The sequence below is a fragment of the Mytilus californianus genome, unplaced genomic scaffold (genome assembly GCF_021869535.1).
Source record: "Mytilus californianus isolate M0D057914Y unplaced genomic scaffold, xbMytCali1.0.p SCAF_3, whole genome shotgun sequence".
Taxonomy (NCBI): Eukaryota; Metazoa; Mollusca; class Bivalvia; order Mytilida; family Mytilidae; genus Mytilus; species Mytilus californianus.
Window position 1 is genome coordinate 26891920 of NW_026262679.1, and position 15632 is coordinate 26907551.

Sequence of the window (15632 nt, forward strand, 5' to 3'; positions counted from 1 at the left end):
ACAGGTGGTATTTTGCAAGGCTTAATTTTATTTTCCAATGCCAGTTTTAATCCGCCCCAACCACCACCACCACCATCTCATCCCAGGAACATATATATTGACATTAGATATACTGTTCCCAGCTCAACCCGATCAACCTTTATCATAGGACCTACATATTGTATTTATTGTTAATTAATATAGCAAGTATGAAATATTTGCCATATGACGCTAGGAAACCAACAATTAATCATATTGCACGTGCATCAGTCAGTCCATTTAGTCATTTCTGTCCTATTTTTTAAGTTAAAAAAATATGCAGGAACTTGAGCTTCCTATTTAAATGCTAACATTCTTATCTTGCTGACAACTTTAAAAATGGCAAATGTTTGGAAAGTCACTTTTTGTGTTTCTAAATGCTTGTAGTTGCTAACTGTTGTAACACTGAATTTGTATTTCACCACAAATACAACCACACTTTATTTTAAGTATGTGTAAGGGAACAACCATTTAACATCCGGGGGGGGGGGGGGGGGGGGGGGGGGGGAGGGGTTATGGTTTTTTTTCTAAAAAAAATATTCTGATCCCTAATTCGGTGAAAAAAATATTCTGGTCAAGCAGATGACAAAAAAATTTATTCTGAATGCAAATTCCCCCATATCTTATAGTGTTAAATTTTGAAAAAAAATAATCTGATTGATCGCGTCGAAAAACTAAATATATTTATTTCTGATTAATAAAAAAAAAGCCATAACCCCCCCCCCCCCCTTTTTGAAGTTAAATGGTTGCTCCCTAAAGTTTTATATCATTGACAAATTTTAATTAAACAGGCGATTTTGGCAGGTTCAAAACGAAGTGGATCTATTTTGTGCATAAGCATAAATTTCGTCGAAAAAAATTCCAGAGAAAGATTATAGATTGATCTTTCTAAAGCATTAATTTGCATCTCTACCCCCGGCGATAGATTTTTTTTGGAAAAAAATCCCCAAAATGGGCAATAATTGCATCGAAAAAAAAGAAAGTCGGGTGCACCTTTTCATGTTCGGGCTTCTTTCTTGGAAACGTATAACGCAAAAATATTTAAAACATCATCTCGCTTCAGATTCTATTATTGTTATATATTTAGGCTACAGATTGATTAAATAACATTGAAAATTCCCAGTAATAAAAAATAAAATATATGGGTCAAGTGAAGAGTCATAAAAACAGAGTAGGTGTGTTCGAATAACAATTTTTTACTAAAAGTACTTGACGTTGGACTTTTCAACTGGATCTTAAAAATGCATAACTTCAAAAAAACTTCATTTTATGTGTGTGTTTTCTACGGTTATTGGTCTTCAATCTCTGAAATTTTTTAGTCTGCCTTCCACGAAATATTTAATTAGAATTTTTTAAATGTTTTTGAACTTTCGAAAATTCCACCAGACAACTGTTCAGACAATAGTTTTAAATAGATTGAATGCAGAAAAGTACATAAAATGATGCTCAATAGCTAGTAGATACATTTGTCTTATAAAATACAACTGGCATACAAGGATCGTAATGGTGCTATGTGGATAAATTTATCGATTATCAAGAGCTAAATTGACAACGCGTCATCCGTACAATGGCTGCCAGTTTTACGATTGTAAAAATTGACTGGCGTAATGGGGAGATAATTTTGACGAAGTAGAATCCTGCCTGATTTGTTGTATTCAATTGCTGACCAGGAGGAAACCCAGTTGAAATCAAACAAAAGAAATGGAACTCTTTGTTAGAGAAGGAGAAAAAAGCCAAATTGGTATATTTGAATTGTTTACGTCTGTTTCTATGGGCTGTAAAAGTTTAATAAAAGTGCATAATTTAGGATTTTTTGCATCTTATATACATGTTTTGACTTAAATTATAGTATGGAGCTTCGAGATATTTGTAAACTTTTAAATTATAGACAAATTTTCATAAAACAGTCGATTATGGTAGGTTCAAATCCAAGTGGATATTTTTTGTGCATAAGCATAAATTCCGCCGAAAAAAAAATCCATAAATACTATTAAATAGATAATAGATTCATCTTTTTAAAGCATTAATTTGCATCTCTGCCCCCGGCGATAGTTGTTTGGGGAAAAATCCTGAAAATGGACAATAGTTGCATTAAAAAGAGAAAGTCGATTGCATCTTTTTATGTTTGGGCATGTTTGATTCAACTGTTATGTCTTGAAAACGTTTGAAGCAAAAATATTTGCTACATCATCTCGCTTCATATTCTATTATTTTTATATATTTAAGCTACAGGTTGATTTAATAAAATTTAAAATTCACAGTACTAAAGAATGAAATATATGGGTCAAGTGAAATACCTTTCTAATGAGTCATAACAACAGAGTAGGTGGGTTCGTATTACAAATTTTTAATAAAAGTACTTGACGACAGACTTTACAACTGGATCTTAAAAATGCATAACTTCAAAAAACTTCATTTTTTGTGTGTGTTATCTAGGGTTATTAGTCTTCCGATCAGTTGACTGAATGCAGAAAAGTACATTAAATGATGCCCAATAGCTAGTAGATACATTTGTCTTTTAAAATACAACTGGCATATAAGGATCGTAATGGTTCTATGTGGATACATTTATTGGTTTTCAAGAGCTAAATTGGCAGCGCGTCATCCCTACATGTCCATTTTTACGATTTTAAAAATTGACTGGCGTAATGGGGAGATAATTTTGACGAAGTAGAATCCTCACTGTGACTGCCATGTTTTGCTTTTTTTATTTCTTGCGGTAGTATAGATAAGATCTTTTGTTTTATTATTTTTTAAAAAGCTAACATATTTTTATCCTATACGTGTGAGTGTGGGTGTGGGATTTGCTCATTGTTAAATGTTTTTTGGTAAACATTTAGAAAAATGCTATCAAATTGGCAGTCGGACGCGTATATCTGTCGAGCAATTGTATTTTCCTACCAACTTACACTTCCAAATAGATAATGAAACTTCTTACGTGTACAAAATACCTCCAAGAGTATTTCAACAATACAACGGATAGTATATAATGCTTTATGCATGCTATGGTGGTAAATTAATTTTTTTAACTTGTATATAGTTTAAAAACACATGAAAGCATACTTTAATACGTACAAAGTTCATTTAACAAATACAATATTGTCGCAACGAATCGAACAGTACAAAACAGTGTAACGATAACGAACCGTACACAATATGAAAACAAAGACACGTTTAAACATGCATTTCTTTGTTTCTAGGTAAAACCTACGATCTTAATTAGTTTGTTAGTTTTAAACATGATATTTTTGAAAATGTATGTTTTAAAAAATATGAGGCACGAGAAACTTAAAATTTTGATCATCTAAAAATAGCAAGCATGCTTTTATCAGTGGCATGGTCGTGCGTTATTTAATATTTCCCTATAAAAATATCACATATTTGAAATACCTTGCAGTAAGTAATGAGGAGTATGGCAAAGAATATATTCGAGCAAATTATCCGAAGAATAAATATTGGACTTTCTTTAAAATTGTAAATTCTTCACTGTCTGAACTCAGTGGTACACGGTGTGTTCGATCCGACCGCGTCAACGTCCGGATTCATTTGCATCGAGGTTATACGGGGTGATAGTAGACAATGAAAAAATGTCCCAAATGTATCCGTTCGTTTGCATATTTACTGCCACTGTTTCGTTAGTAGTGCGTAATTTGCATTGAAGCATTTTTTAAAGATGAATACCATGTATATTTTTTTTTATAAATTTGATAGTTTATTCGCTAGTGTATAAAACCGTTGTGGTTAACTGTTCTTCTTTTTTGTTGGATCTTTTTTTACTTCCTTTTTTTTGGGGGGGGGGGGGGGGGGGGGGGGGGTGTATAGAGAGTACATAAGTCAAATAAACATTGAATATGATGTTTAATTCATATAAATAGAAAAAAGTAAGCATCAGTAACGGGAATGAAATGATGCATTGTAAACAAAAGACACTTTTTAAAATATATAGAAAAGATAAGCAATTATTATCTACAAATTTGCATTAGCATGGAAAAGGATTCACCATATTGAACTAACGACACGCGAATTCACACAATCGAAGAAGTAATAAAACCATATCACATGTTCAATTGGAAAAAACAATTAATCGAACAATTTCACAATTTGAAGTAATTTTATGAGATTGGACATTGATACGAATCTATATCCGCTGCGATGACAATTTTATTTTTCTTACAGCTTAAAGACAGTTAATTGCTAAATGACTCTGCAGCTACGTAATTTCAATAAGATTCAATTAGTAAGAAAGAAAAGATTGTATATTATTTGACCAAATCTGTCTTTCAAGCTGAGAAACGGAGAGGAAATGGGGGTTATAAAACTGTCACATCTAACTAGGCTGCTGTTTTTTTCAAAGTTTGTGATAATCTCAAATGACGAAAGCTTAAAACTTTAAACTAGATTATTTCATATGATGCAATAGAACGATTAAACGTGAGGTTTTCATTTCTGTTTTAATGTATGTATAGCAATCATTAATATCTAATCTAGCTATTTTGTACCAAAAAATATGTCTAAACTCCTCTCGAAATGTGATAGAAAAAAGATCTCCAATGAACCCCAATTCTGAATAAATCAATACATCGAACAATTTATATGCTACTTTTTAATACTGAAATAGATAACAATACATTATATTAATGTCTTGAATATTTTAACAAACAAATTTTATAAATCTTTTAATATTTTTTTATAGGCAGTGGCTATTGTTACGGCTCTAGGTAAGCGGAAGTAATTTTTTACAGTAAACATGATTTAGTTTACAGATATGCAATTCAAAGAACTGATTCTTATTTCAAAATCTACTTTCATTGAAATATTTTTGACTAATTTTGTTAGATTGTATCATGTGTTATCAAATTTATATGCAATGCGATTTTTAACAGTCTATTTTTTTTTTTTACAATATACTGTTAAAAAATCGGAGATTTTATTTTTATGCATACATGTATCATTAGACAGTGACTGATTTTAGAAGTTATTTAGACATGAACTACATGTTTTTATACGATTTCACTGATACAAATCGATGCTCAATCATTTTATTTTTATTTCTTTTAACAATTTCCTTATTTCAAGCCGATCGTGAAAGACCCTCATGGGTAGTCAGGTCTTTAAAAAAATCGTCTTTATTTTCACTTTGACTAATAAATGATTTTAACGATTATATTTAGGACTATTATAATACAAAGTACTAGTATAACAGTCCAAGATTATATGTATCTCAAATACTGTTACTGTTATCTTATAATATTTAACTATATGATTAGTTTATGTTGTCAATATGAATAAGGAGATGTGGTATAATTGTCAATGAGATAATTGTCCACCAGAGATCAAATGACATAGAAGTTAACAACTATAGGTCACCATATGGTCTTCAAAAATGAACAAAAACCATACCGCATAATTGATATAACTTAAAACAGATTTTGTTATTCACCTTGTTGATATTTAATTAAATTCCACTATGCTGTATCTTTGTGCAATTCATGTAAACTGTCGAATAATGATAATAGATTTTCATTTTCATTGTAGGGGCGATTCATTTCTATTGTACATGCGATGCATTTTCACAGAAGGAAATTAATTAATTTTCATCATATAAAGTCTTAATTCAGCCGACTGTCTAACAAAATTTATGAATTTAGAAGGATTGATTATATACGCATACTTTGTGAGTGAAAGTCTGAGGTAGTTTATAAAAATAGCATTTATTGCTCATATACTAGTAGTCAATTCTATTTTCTCTAATAATTTGTCCAGATCTAGATCTATATGTAGGATAAAATTTATCCTTTCCTATGACACACCATCATTGATGTCATTAAATACATATATCTTGGACAGTTAAGCTAATCAACGTCACCTAAAAAACAAAGTTTTCGGTTCCAGTCTTAATCTACATCACATACTAATAAAACGCCATTAGAGCTATTTTCCTAATGCTTGTAGTTTAAAGGTGTGATTGGCTTGCTAGCTTTGTTTGTATAAATGTTTGCTTAAACATTGTAATTAAGATTGAGCAAATATTTATACAAACAAAGCAATCAAGACAACCAAACCTTACGTTGGTTTTACCCGTGTATATTCAAGTAAGCATCTACGACTAGCTTGCATTTCAAATTGTAAATATCATCAATATTAAAGTCATTAAGAGACTATTTTCAGTTGTTGCATGTCGAATTATCATACAAAATAACAATGAAAATTCATTGCATCTCCAAAAATGATCGCATTTATAGTTGAAATGAATCGCCTTCAGTAATCAATATTATGGATTCAGTAATCAATATTATGGATTCAGTTGCTTTAATTAATTTTTGGACTGTGATCCTGTGATTATACATTAACAAGTTAAATTCAAAAAAAAAAATGTGTTAAAATATACTTTCAAATCAATTATTTTGTATTTCCATTTTCCAAAAGTGAACAATCACAGTTTTTCCCATCATCCTTAATACAATAGACATACTTATGGCAAGCCGTTTTACTATTTATTCTAACTTCAAGATATCTCATTAACTTTATTAGATATCTTATATAATTTATAAGATATCTAATATAATTTATGATATATCTTATATAGTTTATAAGATATCTTATATATTTTATAAGATATCTTATATATTTTATAAGAAATCTTATATAGTTTTTAAGATATCTTATAAATTATATGAGATATCTTTTAAACTATATAAGATATCTTATGAATTATATAAGATATCTTATAAGGTATATAAGATATCTTATTGATTTATATATTATATAAGATATCTCATATAATTTATAAGATATCTTATATAAAATTGAGAATGGAAATGGGGAATGTGTCAAAGAGACAACAACCCGACCATAGAGCAGACAATAGCCGAAGGCCACCAATGCAATCTAATTAAAATTAAATCTCCGCACTTGCTCCTCGTTGTTTATATGTCGCGCGTGGGAGATCTAACAACAGCCGCTTGAGGGTCATGTCTAGGGTCAAATTTGGTGAACTTTGACCGACCAATCAGCGTGCAGAAAATCAATTTCGATTACCCAATCAGCGACGGGCTTGTATACCATTATCGGATCGTTAAAAAACATGGATTCGCCCAGTTCGGACAACGTTTTGACAAAAGTTTTGCCAAAATTTGGTATAAATGATATAAATAAGGAACAAAAGGAAATTTAAGAGTGTTTAGTTAACAAGAAGAACTGCGTGGCTGTACTCCCGACTGGTTTTGGCAAGTCACTGCCGTTTCAACTGTACCTTCCAGTTGTCCGGGAGGTTATAATTTGAACACAGTTCTGACTGGAAAGTTTTAGTCTGTTGTCCCTTAGTAGCTCTGATGCAGGACCAGGTGGAAAAACTCTCGCACATTGGAAATATTACTGCTGCATACAAAGGTTCGTATAACTTTAAGCATGCAGTGGTAGTAAGGCTTCAATAAATGGAATAGTCTATACTATACATGTAGTATTTAATGCCATTAAACACCTAATTTATATTATAATTATTATGTTGGCAGTGTTGTATAATAAAGATGTTTATAACACCTGAGAAATCAGTTAGGGGGTGACATGTTATCCCCCCTGTACAGTGGCGGATCCAGAACTTTTTGTAATTGGGGCCCACTGACTGACCTAAGAGGGGGCCGCTCCAGTCATGCTTCAGTGATTCCCTATATAATCAACTCAATTTTTCCCACAAAAGGGGGCCCTGGCCCCCCTGGATCCGCCTATGCTGTTGGAGCTACTTATATAATAATGCAAAGCCTCTATCTTAAGACGTTATTCCCACACCTTATGGTGCCTAGATGCAGGGCCCCTTTTCCATAGTCCAGGTTCCGCATCTGACCAGGCAAAGATGTACATGTATGCCTTATCAAATAAAATAAAATTTATTTGCAGGAACATACATATAAACTTCAGTACAATGTATATCAACACATACACATGACTAACAGTAACAAAGCAGTACATTGTAATATGAAACTTAGATATACATGAGCAAAGTTAAAAAAAACTGCAGAAGCCGTAGATCGTAGCCATGGTAGCACATAAATTTGTCTCATTTCACCGAGAACAGATTGTATCGGTCATATTGCCAGTATTTTACAGTCGTTTTGGCCATAATGCTAGTTTTTCATACTTTGTATAAAGATATATACTACATGTTGTATTAATGAAGCACCAGAGTCCATCGGAATTGTTAATTACATGTACTAATAATCTATCTCAAAACAAATATACATGCATATAAGAATAAGAAGATGTCGTACATGTACAAGACTTGAAGTATAATTGCCAACTCAACTCTCCACCAGACAACAAATGACAAAGTTTACAACTATAGGTCACCATCTGACCTTCAACAATGAGCGAAATCATACAGCATAGTCAGCTTTACATGGCTCAGAAACGTGCGGGAAACTTAATTTTTAAATTAGATTGTTATTTGTGTTAAACAATGAAAAAATAAAAAAAAAATATGAAAAAGTGCAGTCTAAATGACCTTGTTGGATGGCCAAACAGGTACAAAAAAAATGTAAATTGGCAGAAACATCTCAAAATCGAGAAAATATGCCATGCATTCATTGAAATCTCAGCTGTATTCATTTCTGTATTGGACTTTACAACAATAAGAATTTCATTGGATTTCAATCTTTAATCAAACGCAGTGAAATGGAGAAAGGGTATTTGTACAGTGTACATTTAAATTATAGAAGTTATCATAGAAAGGTGTCTTTTTGGAGACTGCCCACCTACATTTTTTTTTGCATTTTAGGATCATCTCCCCTAGAGTGATGATCGAATCAAAGAGGGGTTGATGTCATTTTTGCATCTTCAGAAACATTGGTTGATCCCTATTGGAGAACTTGTCTAAAGAAGTTGAACATTAAGTTGATTGTAATTGATGAGTTTCACACAATAGCAATTTGGTAAGTAGAGACAATGTTTATTCCCCATGTTCATTTCTATTCGTACAGGACGTATTATGGTATACCGTTGTCTATATAAAAAAGAATAGTGGTAGGATTGCCAATGAGACAACTCTCCACAAGAGACCAAATGACACAGAATTAAACCACTATAGGTCACTGTACGGCCTTCAACATTGAGCAAAGCCCATATCACATAGCTATCAAAGGCCCCGAAATGACAATGTAAAACAATTCAAACCAGAAAACAAATGGCCTAATTTATGCACAAAAAATGAACGAAAAAAACAAATATGTAACACATAAACAAATGACAACTACTGAATTACAGGCTCCTGACTTGGGACAGGCACTATACAGAATGTGGCAGGGTTAAACATGTTAGCGGGATCCCAACCCTCCCCTAACCTGTGACTGTCTGTCAATCGTCAACATGTCGGACAGTTAATTAAATAAAATGCTCCGCAGGGTGCAGCTTGATACGACCGCAGAGGTCGAACCCTGAACAGTTGGGGCAAGTATGGACACAACATTCAAGCTTGATACAGCTTTGCATTTGGATTGTGATTAAATATTTGACACAGCATAGGTTTCTGACACAGAATGAATGTGGTCTAAGAACTTAAAAATTTTAAATTGGACATTCACCTATTATGGTCCAATATCCAAAATCTAAATACATGGTTAGATTCAGCATATCAAAGAACCCCAAGAATTCAATTTTTGATGAAATCAAACAAAGTTTAATTTTGGACCCTTTTGACCTCAATGTGGACAAAGTTGATAACGGGGCCAAAAAACCAAAAATCTAAGTACATGGTTAGATTCAGCATATCAAAGAACCCCATATATTCAATTTTTGTTGAAATCAAACAAAGTTTTATTTTGGACCCCGATTTGGACCAACTTGAAAACTGGGCCCATAATCAAAAATCTAAATACATGTTTAGATTCAGCATATCAAAGAACCCTAAGAATTCAATTTTTGTTAAAATCAAACTAAGTTTAATTTTGGACCCTTTGGACCTTAATGTAGATCAATTTGAAATCAGAACCAAAAATTAAGAATCTAAATTCACGGTTAGATTCGGCATATCAAAGAACCCCAATAATTCAATTTTTTATGAAATCAAACAAAGTTTAATTTTGGACCCTTTTGACCTCAATGTGGACCAATTTAAAAATGGGGCCCAAAATCCAAAAACTAAATACACGGTTAGATTCAGCATATTAAAGAACCCCAAGTATTCAAGAATAAAACCCCATTGAAATTGGTCAAGAAATAAGCAATTTATACGAAGTATCTTCTTTTGCACAATACTGTGCAATTAAATATTTCTTGCTATTGCGCAATACTGTACAATTGACAATTTCTTGCTATTGCGCAATATTGTGCTATTGGATATTTCTTGCTATTGCGCAATACTGTGCGATTGAAGATTTCTTGCTATTGCACAATACTGTGCAATTGAAGATTTCTTGCTATTGTGCAATACTGTGCAATTGAAAATTTCTTGCTATTGCACAATACTTATTATATAATAATTTACACATCCTGTTTGGTGTGTATCTCCTACCATATCATTATTATTTGCTTTTAAATATAAATCAGAAATAACCAACTTAAAATGGAAAATTTTAAAAGAAAAAAAAAAGGAAAAAAAGAGAAAAAAAAAGAAATCCCCCCCCCCCAAATTTTTTGAACCCCCTTATGATTCATCACCCCCAAACTCAATCCCAGCCTTCCCTTTGTGGTATGGTACCTTGCAGTACAATTTCAGAGAGATCCATAAACTTGAACACAAGTTATTGTCTGGAAACTAGAAAAATGCTTGTTTTTTGCCCCTTTCTGGCCCCTAATTCCTAAAATATTGAGGCAATTACCCCCATCATCAATCCCAGCCTTCCCTTTGTGGTATGGTACCTTGCAGTACAATTTCAGAGAGATCCATACACTTGAACACAAGTTATTGTCTGGAAACTAGAAAAATGTGTTTTTTGGCCTTTTTTGGCCCCAAATTCCTAAACGTTTAGGGCAATTACCCCCAAACTCAAACCCAGCTTTCCCTTTGTGATATGGAACCTTGTAGTACAATTTCAGAAAGATCCATACACTTACACACAAGTTATTGTCCTGAAACTAGAAAAATGCTTGTTTTTTGCCCCTTTCTGGCCCCTAATTCCTAAAATATTGAGGCAATTACCCCCATCATCAATCCCAGCCTTCCCTTTGTGGTATGGTACCTTGCAGTACAATTTCAGAGAGATCCATACACTTGAACACAAGTTATTGTCTGGAAACTAGAAAAATGCTTATTTTTGGCCCCCAATTCCTAAACGTTTCGGCAATTACCCCCAAACTCAATTCCAGCTTTCCCTTTGTGATATGGAACCTTGTAGTACAATTTCAGAAAGATCCATTCACTTACACACAAGTTATTGTCATGAAACTAGAAAAATGCTTGTTTTTTGCCCCTTTTTTGGCCCGTAATTCCTAAAATTTTGAGGCAATAACCCCCAAAATCAATTCCAGCATTCCTTTTGTGATATGGAACCTTGTGGTACAATGTCACAGAGATCCATACACTAACACACAAGTTATGTCTGGAAGTTACAAAAATGCTTATTTTTGGCCCCTAATTCCTTTACTGTTGGTACCATAACCCCCAAAATCAATCCCAACCTTTCTTTTGTGGTATTGAACCTTGTGGTAAAATTTCATAGAGATCCATTCACTTAAACTAAAGTTAGAGTGCGAAAACCAATGTGTCTTCGGACGACGACGACGCCAACGTCATACCAATATACGACCACAAAAATTTTTTTTTGCGGTCGTATAAAAACTATTCAACGAATTTGCATGAAACTTTGATGAATTGTTTCTATATATTGATGTGTACTCCCTTCCCATTTTTATGAATTTTAGATTTTCAAAAAATATAGAAGTAAAAAATTAAGACCACTGGTACAGAACTGTACAGCTTTCAAGAGCGAGATAACCTAATACTAAAAAGTAAGCTCTTTTAAGACCACTTAAGACCACTACTTGCAAAATGTTGAACCATTACAATGTAATTATAAGAATGTATGAAAAATAAAACCCTAAACAAATGTGCTAGACAGCAACCAACAACAACCACTGAATGGTAGGCTGTTACATAACAATATGGACATGCACATACATGTATTTATTTTTGTTTTGCCATAAGAATTAACAAACTAGGCAAGAGGTGCTGATATTTACCTTTAATAAAAGTTTTTATAGATGTACTCATTTCTATTTTTCTTTCAGGGGCCAAGATGAAGGAGACAGAAAAGAGGCTTTCCGAAAATGGTTTTCAAATGTAGTTGAACTAAGATCCCTCTTTCCCGATGCTACAGTATTGGCTTTGAGTGCAACTTGCACTGTAAGCTTTAGGAAAAAAGTCATGAAAATATTGCAGCTAGCGGAGGACACAACAGAAATTAATTTATCACCAAACAAGTCTAATATTAAACTAGTATCTTCCAAAATTAAAAATTAAATTGAAATGGGAATGACATGGTTAGTAGATGCATAAGGGGAAAAAAGACAGGACTTCCCACGTACACTTTTGTATTGTTCATCGATAAATGACACTTCCAAACTTTATAAATACATTGTAACAGTATATTGAGATGTTCCATTCTGAAACTCCAGATGTTAACAAAAACATTATTATTAATGCATTGAAGGAGGAAAGTAGTGTTTTGAGACTTATTTTGTCAACCAGTGCCCTGGGAATGGGTTTAGATGTAAAAAAGTGTAGTGGAGTGGTATTATTTGGACCTCCAAATAATCTGGTAGATTTGCTACAAGAAATAGTGCGAGTGGGGAGGGATGGAAATCCATCAGTTGCCATTATCCTATACAATGGATACCACTTGCAGAAGTTGAAACCGGAAGTTAAGGCAATTCTTAAAGCTAAAGATTGTAGGAGAAAGGATCTGATGTTTAATTTCCTCAGAAATTCAGACTTGGATGATTTGATGAAGAAAGAAAGCAGGAAACATTCATGCTGTGACTTGTGTGCTAAGTCTTGTAATTGTGAATCCTGTGATATGTTACCTCTTGAGAAGTTATTTCTGTCAGAACAAGTTGTTAAGGAGCTCGAGGAGCAAGAAGATTCTGCTGTATCAGATAGCGATACTGAAGACTACAATTTGTCGGCCTATGAATACTTCGAAGATCTTGATATGGCTTTATTAGAAATACAACATGATTAAAACAGTTGATATTTATTTATTTAATTTTTCAGTATCTGGTTTCTTTAAACTTTAGACTCTTCAAATTGTTTTGACTTTTAACCCCCTTACAATTGCTGTATTGCCACTCTAGATCTGGGTTCATGTCATGCCTGCAGCTGTCAATGTGACTAAACAGAGATGTAGCGTATAAAAACAAATGAGACAGTAACTGAATGACACACATCATAAGATATTTACTAGTTTTCATCTTAAAAATAAAGAGATGCGGTATGATTGCCAATCAGACAACTACCCTCCAGACTTTCCAATAACTTGATATAAGCAATTGTAGTACAACGAGAAAAACCCATGCCTTTAGTCGGCTACAAAAGGCCCAGACCAGAAAAATATGAAAAAATTCAAAAGAGAAAACCATGTCTGCCATGTCTGTCAGATATGGTTGCAGATTCGCCTAATCTTGACCTCATTTCATGAAACAAGCATATATTCGGGGTCAAGTCTGCATCTCGATTACTATAAACATGATAAACAAACAGAAAAATATATTTGGTGTGGAATTATTGTAAGATGTACATGTTATATAAAAAAGAAGATGTGGAATGATAGCCAATGAGCATGATTAGACAACTCTCCACAAGAGACCAAATGACACAGAAAGTAACTATAGGTCACTGTACGGCCTTCAACAATGAGCAAAGCCGATACCGCATAGTCAGCTATAAAAGGCCCTGAAATGACAAATGTAAAACAATTCAAACGAAAACTAACGGCCTAATTTATGTACAAAAAATGAACGAAAAACAAATATGTAACACAAAAACAAACAACAACCACTGAATTACCTAAGGCTCCTGATTTAGGACAGGCACATACATACAGAATGTGGCGGGGTTAAACATGTTAGCAGGATCCTAACCTGGGACAGTGGTGTAACAGTACAAAACAGGAACGAATTATAAAAATCATTCTGGTTGGTTTCTGACCTTGACTTTTCATGGTTTATTGATCAACAAGTCAACTATCTTTGGTGTATAGAATTATTGCTATTGATGTATGTCCTTTTGTGCTAAGTTTTGGCATGGTTCATATGACATGTATGACTTTGACCTTTTTGTTCATTGTTCTTGATGATGTTATATTTGTTCTATATAGCAAACTCATTGTATTTAACTTGGTGTAACCAACAGTATACATAGAGGATGATTATTTTTGCTCAAAATGAACATTGATAGGTTGATTGATTATTGATTTCTTCACTTGGGTTTCAGTGGCAAATATTTCATGCATATTCAAGACAATAACATGAAGTGGGACTATATCTTACTTACAACTTTGTTCAAGACCAATGTGTTCATCAAGAAAACAGTCAAATATAGACTTAATACCACATCTTCTTTTTTATACGACCACAAAATAATTTTGCGGTCGTATATTGGTATGACGTTGGCGTCGTCGTCCGAAGACACATTGGTTTTCGCACTCTTACTTTAGTTTAAGTAAATGGATCTCCATGAAATTTTACCATAAGGTTCAATACCACAAAAGTAAGGTGGGGATTGATTTTGGGGGTTATGGTACCAACAGTTCAGGAATTAGGGGCCAAAAATAAGCATTTTTGTAACTTCCAGACATTACTTGTGTGTTATTGTATGGATCTCTCTGACATTGTACCACAAGGTTCCATATCACAAAGGGGAAGGCTGGGATTGATTTTGGGGGTAATTGCCTCAAAATTTTAGTAATTAAGGGCCAAAAAACAAGCATTTTTCTAGTTTCATGACAATAACTTGTGTGTAAGTGTATGGATCTTTCTGAAATTGTACTACAAGGTTCCATATCACAAAGGGAAAGCTAGGTTTGAGTTTGGAGATAATTTCCCTAAATGTTTAGGAATTTTGAACCAAAAAGGGGCAAAAAAACAAGCATTTTTCTAGTTTCCAGTCAATAACTTGTGTTTGAATAGGTAAATTAAAAATTTATAAGTTCTTAGACCACATTTATTCTGTGTCAGAAACCTATGCTGTGTCAAATATTTAATCACAATCCAAATTCAGTGCTGTATCAAGCTTGACTGTTGTGTCCATACTTGCCCCAACTGTTCAGGGTTCGGCCTCTGCAGTCGTATCAAGCTGGGCCCAGCAGAGCATTTTATTATATTAAGTTACTGTGTTTAATTTGACTAAGATAGAAATTGAACCAAATAATGTACACTAATAACTTCATCACTCAGGAAAGCACATTTAACCAACACCACCTTGTATAAGTTTTATCAACAGCTCTTTACATGTACATATAGGGTAAATATCTGCATGCTGGTCGCCTTGTGAACAAATCTGTAAAAGTTTGGTTTTTATCTCATTGTTGTTTTGTACATACGTGCTTGATGTTTTCATAAGGTCATTTCGGGTCTTTGTACAGCTTGCTATAGGTTTTACTCAAAGTCAGAGGTGGAACTGTGAACTT

The 15632-nt window shown here is 33.2% G+C and overlaps 1 protein-coding gene across 2 annotated transcripts; it reads left to right on the forward strand.

The window, feature by feature from the left end:
- The first annotated feature begins 6920 nt into the window (after positions 1 to 6920).
- Positions 6921 to 13206, forward strand: LOC127734249 (ATP-dependent helicase wrn-1-like). Of its 2 annotated transcripts, XR_007997481.1 has the most exons (3): positions 6921 to 7407; positions 8789 to 8942; positions 12235 to 13206. XR_007997481.1 is itself a non-coding variant. In XM_052244026.1 (2 exons), exon 2 carries the CDS (start codon positions 12600 to 12602, stop codon positions 13185 to 13187), a length of 588 nt encoding a protein of 195 aa, XP_052099986.1. In that variant the 5' UTR covers positions 6930 to 7407; positions 12235 to 12599; the 3' UTR covers positions 13188 to 13206. The 2 variants fall into 2 exon arrangements, 1 of the variants encoding a protein (XP_052099986.1); XM_052244026.1 differs by lacking the exon at positions 8789 to 8942 and having other exon boundaries at positions 6930 to 7407.
- Positions 13207 to 15632: the final 2426 nt, after the last annotated feature.

Excerpts from the sequence above, each read along its gene's own strand:
- LOC127734249 (XM_052244026.1), top strand. The coding sequence starts at position 12,600 with ATGTTCCATTCTGAAACTCCAGATGTTAACAAAAACATTATTATTAAT.